Below are 6,735 nucleotides of genomic sequence, written 5' to 3' on the forward strand. Positions count from 1 at the left end.
TCCAACTCACGGGTAGAAATTACACCACCAGAGCAGATGAAAAACAGGCAATTAAATTTCCAGCAATCACAGAATTGTAGGGGTTGGAAGGGACCTCAAGAGATCATCAGATCCAACCCCCAAAAGGTAGTTCTAGTTTCACTAACTTTGCATTTCAACAAATGCAGATCAATTAAGACTTGGTTACAGCGACAAGTTAAGGTAGCATTTCTCTGTACCAAACAAAACAAGTGAACATTTCTTTTCTAAACTTTTTGTTTGTTTGTTTTTAATTTCTGCTATCATAAAAAAAAAGAGGCAGATATGATACAAAGCCCAGATCCTGATTTTTCTGGACAGTACTTAAAATTAGGCTACTGCTCTGCACCTCAAAGTAAGTCAATGTCAACTGTACCTGTATGAATCCTTAGAAGGATTGCTTCATTAGATAACTCAAAATACATCCAACTGAGAATGGGAGTCTTAATGTCAATCCCCTGAGAAGTCCATTCTCAAGAGTGCCTGTGCAAAAGAAGCACTGATGCCTAATTCTATACAACCAAATTACTAAATCCTGAAAAAAAATAAGGAAAAAATTACTTTGGGTTTACCATAAGTACACACTGGCAGGACTGTCCCTAAACTGATTTACTTACTTTTTCCCATCTCACTTGCAATGTTTAAGCTGTAACTCTTCAGTAATGTATTTGAGAAGTCACTAAATGCTTCACAACTCTTAAATAACCCGTAAGTAGCTAAACAGTAATTGTTCTGGAGGACAAAAGCCCGTTGGCAAGGCACTAGACTTCAAGCTTCCAATAGCTTATGATAGCAATAAGAAGGCAAACAAAATAAATAATAAAAATAAAATTGTGAAAGATACCTTGACAGCGTCCTTTTAATCTTCAGCAAACTTGAGATGTCATGTAAGCACCGAAGCAGCAAAGAGACGATACTGCTTAGATAGCAAAATCTCAACTTCTCCCTGACCTACGAATCATAAACTAATAGATTAGCGGTGCACTGGCATACATCCACACTGTAGCTCATGGAAATCCTGTTGCAGCTTCTGAAACAAAATCCAAGCCCACTGAGATGCAGGAAAACCTTAACTAGAAACAACATCAACTGAAGCATGCACAGAAGATTTTGACACTGCAGTCAAAGACCTTACAGAACAAAGACTGCAAACTGTCCAAAAACGCCATCCTACCTGTAGAGATATAGCATACTGCACATATTCAGAAACACAGAAAGGCCTTCCCAGGGCAATATAAACTGGAAGTGAAGCACAGTAACACAATCCACCCCATGTCTTCCTGGCGGATCTTAGTATCTTGTAATACTGCCACCAGTAGTGTGACCAGAGTTAGTTTCTTGTTACAGACACCAACACTCAAACCAGTCTGCTATAACCAAAGACTGTCATCACTGATGACAAAATTTCTGCCATTACTGTTCATGATTACTGATTTCTGTGAAATCTTGCAAAACAGTACTATCACTAAGTAGTAAGGATCTTCTGTACAGGCAGAACAATATTTGCCTTTTGAAAAACATTTCCCTAACCCAATATCATGTAATTATTTCCAATCCCTTCCAATACTGATTTCTCCACAGCTTTCATGTCATTGTAGTAATAGCTCTAGTTCATTGTTCCATTTTTTCTATACTATTACGTTACATCCTAAATGCAGTTTTATTTATTTTTGGAAGTGAACTAGTCTTAAAGAGTGCTAAATTTTTAAGATGAGAGATTTACTTTTCATCACATCAATTTGGAAAAGGGAATACAATCTCTTCAGGTTTCTCAAATGTGCTTTGCTTTGCCTTTAAAATGGCAGAACCATTTCTTATGTTGGAAATCATTTCTTTCACACATCAACACAGTTTTGAGATCTCCAAGACTGCAATGAATGTGAGGACTCATCTATCAGCATCTAGATGACAACAAACCTCTCTCAACAGCCATTAAACAAATGTTGGAAGAAAATTACTTTCTTGGGCTACTTGGACTGGAATCTGTGATCTAAATAAAACAACTTTAGTCTTTCTAAATATACTCAATTACTCAACTTTGCTCATTGTAATTAATATCAGCTGATTACAGAGGATTAAGACTTGCAGAATCAGACCAAGAGATCCTTCAAAGAGGTGTTCAGGGAGGTGGAGAACTGCACATGTTCAGGCTCACAGGTTCATTCCCCAGTGTACTATTCCTAGTAAGCATTTTCTAGATTGTACAAAAAATCTGCACTTGAGAAAACACAGATTGAAGTATCTACAAAAATACCCATTGACTTTGGTTTCCCAGGTTAACTCCTCAGAAGGCTCAATTTTGAAAGATACGATTAAGCAAATCACTTTGACTTCATTGTGGTGAGCCTCTTAAAGCCAACTTTAGATGGCTTTTATTTGCCATCAGTGACTTTTTCATCAATTTTATGTAGATTGGATGACAAAACTACAATTCTACAGCAAAATAAGAAGGTATAAAAACAGTATCAATTTTTACAGAATTGGATAAAATAAATTAAAATAAATAAGACCAGGGGAACAATGGTCCCTTGCTTAGTTAAAATTCACTATTTTCAGAAAGAGGACATTTGTTTCAATAGAGGTATGCTCCCATTAATGACACCTATTGTAAGAAGATGTATTCAATCACGTTCTTTGAAGGGATGAGCAGTGACTAGATATGAGCTTCATCAGCTAAATCGAAGTGTTCTCTAAAAGAGATTAAAATATTTTAAAATACCATACATACATATATTCCTAGTGAGTTTCTTATATGCTTTTTGTTCCCAAGATTTACTAATGTTCCAGAGAGGCACGCATTTTGATGGGTCAAAATGTGAAAGTATTCCGAAACACAATGGCAGTCAATGAGTCTAATCAGGACTCTAAAATGACTTTTTTCTTACGTACTACATATAAGTTAATGATGAATAATAGATGCTGTCCATTTATTATTAAATGATTAGCCATGTGTATACACCAAAAATGCTACTTCTTGAATACGTGACTGCTACAAGCCTGACTTCCAGCCTTTCAAAAGATTGGCTCTTACTTAACTGAGCAGCCTGTTCTTCCAACACTGTAGAAAAAGAGGTGTAAGATGAATTAGATTCACTAGAATTAGGCAACTTATTTGTCTTGCATTCTACTTAAAATGAATGTGACCTAAGCTAATGCAGAAGATCTAGACCCCTAGAAACTCAGCATAGAGAGCCAAAAATAGCTTTACGGCTTATTTTGGATTGCATATAAAATGCAAGGGTAGGAGCAAAAAGCACTAACAGGGAACAAAAATTTTCGCTCTTTTCAGGTATTGAGATATGTAGCTAACTTTCTTGCTTCAGCACACACGTAGACCACATGCAATCTGGAATTTAAGAGTATACTTTAAGTAATCTCCCAGTTCTTATTTTAATGTTTTAGCAGTATCATGGCTTTACACCCTTTCCTAAAGAAAATATGTTTGCGAAGTTACGTGTACATCTTAAGTATTTTGCATTATAGAAAGAACACTTTTTCTAAAAACTCGGGGATTTTAATTTTTTTTAAATGCAGTTCCATGTGACTCATATGAAGTCTAAATGACCTTACTGAATCCAGCACATCTGATCAATTATTTCCCTGTCCATCCTGGTATAAACTGGAGTTGGCCTTTTTCCTCTTTCTTCTGCAAAGACTGGCAAGAAAGTGAAAATTTTGACCTAACCTTTCAGCTTTGATGATTACTTTGATAGCTATTAGGAACAGAATGCACTCACACTGGACAAGATACCACTACAGTTTAGTCAAAATGTGAAGAGAGAAGCTAAACGTAATCTCACACTTAGCTGCTTCAGCATGTGTTTACAACGCGTGTCAATGATTTGTACTCACATAATAAAATATTAAGAACAACAAATTATAAACCTGGTAGCACAAGAATTCTAGCAGGTTTTCCTCACAGCGTATTCATTCTGACATTAGCCAAAATCCACAAAAATGCTGCAGATATAACGTGTTGCATTACATAAAACCAAATACAGAAGCTTAGTTTTATAAACCTGTAATATGCATGCAGATGGTCATCAAGACAAGGCATCTTCTCTAAACTGCAGTTTAAAGAAAATCTACAAAAAAGGCAGGATTTTTGCCATTTCTAGTGCAGCATCCTAACTCAATACAATGGGAATTTGTCTCTATTTACAACTCCTATCAGTTCTTCCAATATTGAAGAATTGCTGAGGCTAAAATCCACTGCAGGGATTTTCAATGAACAGATGAAAATCAAAGAAGGGAGCAATTTTTCATCAATTCTAGCTAAATATCAGGTCAAATCTATGGTTTTATTAATTGTATTTCAGTTATTCACATCGGCAGCAACTATGGCATAGAAAATAAAATCAAAGTCAACTTTGTAAAGATCACCAATGTCAAATAAAATACATTTTAAGCATCTTTGAACAATAGATGAGGATAAACTATGCAGTGAAACTATGCAGACAAACTGTATTGTTCTTCTAAACCTTGCCCTCCTAATACATTCCTTTAGCCAAGCAATGGAAAGATAAACCCATTTACCTAATGGAGCATATAATTTAAATATTTCAGACAGGCATTTAGAGATGTTGCTTGAAATAAATTTAACAGCGATCCATCCAAATAGTTTGCATGATGAAGAGGATAGCATAGCTCACAACTTATTTTTTTTCCTATAGGAACTCTGAACTATCCAGCCCTTTCAGTTACTTTAAAGTAATACAGCATATACACAGTGATTAATACAACAAAACATTTTTTTCCAAAGCAGATTTAACGTGAAGCTGCAGTTTTCTCTATTGCAGTGCCTTGCAACATTTCTAAAGACGCTAAAATTTCAGGTCTTACTACTGCACCATGCAGTCCTCTGCAATTTTGTAAACAAAATATGTTTAAATTTCTGGATGCTTAAAGGGACAATGTACCTAATACAGACTGCAGCACTTCATCCAAAGGAAGATACTATCAGCCAGTGTCAATATTCTGTCACTTAAGATCGTGATTTTTACCATAAATCATTCTCATTAATACAAAACAGTATTGTTTCCCCACAAACTTGTATCCAGTGTTTAAAATATTATTAGAATCAAAGCAAGTCTTCACTTGACTTAAATATCAGATCAGTTTTTTTTTTTTTTTACATGCTAAGAACCACATTTTGTATTGTGACCTGCCTAAAGCACAATGGTACACAGTAAAAAGCCAAGTATACGTTGTAAGAATTCCTCCTTCCACATACACAAACAAGTGCCTACATTTAAAAAAAAAAAAAAGAGATAGTCTTTGCTACATGCATGCTTGAACTGAACATTTTAGAGAGTTGTTCAAGTTTTGAAAGCAATAGATTTTAATCATTCACAGCAGTACTGCAGGGAAAATGAAAATAAGAAAAAAATATCTAACTTTTGCTCTTAACTTTATAACAGATTTTATATTTGTGAAGAAATAGGTTAGTTCTGTTTGGTCTTTGCTACAAAGAGACTCATCCCCTATGCATGCCACAAATAACCTGAGCAATGACTTCCCTCCATGACAAGAACTGGCCATCATATTGCAGGATTAACACAATGTTGGTTTGTTTAGGAGTTGCTTGTGTGTGTGGTTAGCATATGTAATTTTTTAGCTTTTCGTATACATCAACTCCTCTTTGTGTATCTCACCATAAACTGATGAAGGCTGTTAAACCCTAAAGAGCAATCTTTAGCAAACAAAGAAGACTGGTCTGCAACCGTGATGTACAATCATCCCAAACGTACTACACCCTACGAGAACCTCTCACAGAAAATAGCCTGGCAACCTCACCCATTTCCCCAATCCCACCGCTCTGCTCACCATCTCCTCCGTCTTCTCCTATTCCTCTGTCTTCAACCTATTTTCCTTGCCTCTGCCGGCTTCGCGGTATCACGGGGAGGCGGGTGTACCAAAAAAAAAAAAAAAAAAAAAAAAGAACTCTTCAATAAAACACTCGGCAACCGCTGGGCAGCACATCAACGCAAGCCCCTCACCCTCCTCCTCTACCGGCTGCCGTCTCCCGGAGCTCCCCGCCCGCCGCTCCCGCCCCCCCCAAGCCCCGCGGGCTCCCGGCCCCGCGCATCCTCGGCGGGGAGCTGCGGGGCTGCGCCAGCCCCCGCCGCCTCCTCACCCCCCGGCGCAGCGCCGGGCGGCTTTTCCCCTCCCGCCGCCACGTTCCCCGTTACAAAGGGTGCCCAGGACCGTCTATATCGGGGAGGGAGAGGACTCGGGAACCCTTTCCCCGCGCTCCCTTATGCTCTGCTTTTGGCACCGTTGTTGCAGCAGCCGGGGGGGGTCCCCGCCGCCGCCCCCCCCCCCAGGGGGAGCCCCGGGGCGAGGCCGCGGGCCCTGCCTCAGGGGAGGCCCGGCAGGAGCGGGCCGCGCCCTCCCCTCAGGCCGCACCGGTGCTGTCTCCTCAATTTTTTTTTTAATTTTTTTTAAAGCCGGGCACGGTCGTTCTTCAACATTCACACTTGGGGGAAGGGAGGGAATGGGATCCGTGCCCCCCCGCGCCGCCGCCGCCACCACCACCACACGGCGGCCAGCGGAGGGCGGCAGCGAGGTCGCTCGCTCCCCTCAGCGGTGCCCGCCTGCGGCCGCCTCACGCAGCAGCGGGTTCCTCCTGCGCCGCCAATTTTCCGATTGGACGGCGCTTTCGCGATCGCGCCCAGCAACCACAACCTCATTGGTGCGTTCCCGCCCAGACCCGCC

General features: G+C 39.9%; 1 protein-coding gene across 13 annotated transcripts in view; it reads right to left on the reverse strand.

Moving 5' to 3' along the window:
- ARVCF (ARVCF delta catenin family member) overlaps window positions 1–6,086 on the reverse strand; it is a 267,046-nt gene extending 260,960 nt beyond the window's left edge. For 6 of the 13 annotated variants that reach the window (XM_040576695.1, XM_040576694.1, XM_040576698.1 and 3 more), the window contains exon 1: window positions 5,845–5,993. Coding sequence is in view for 1 of the 13 variants with exons in the window: in XM_040576712.1 (XP_040432646.1) it covers window positions 5,845–5,847 (3 nt within the window). In the remaining 12 variants the exon portion in view is untranslated. Of the gene's footprint in view, window positions 1–5,844 lie in introns of all 13 variants that reach the window. The other 7 variants (XM_040576692.1, XM_040576706.1, XM_040576701.1 and 4 more) reach the window with 4 other exon arrangements.
- Window positions 6,087–6,735: the final 649 nt, after the last annotated feature.

This window comes from Cygnus olor, chromosome 17, assembly GCF_009769625.2.
Source record: "Cygnus olor isolate bCygOlo1 chromosome 17, bCygOlo1.pri.v2, whole genome shotgun sequence".
Classification (NCBI taxonomy): domain Eukaryota; kingdom Metazoa; phylum Chordata; class Aves; order Anseriformes; family Anatidae; genus Cygnus; species Cygnus olor.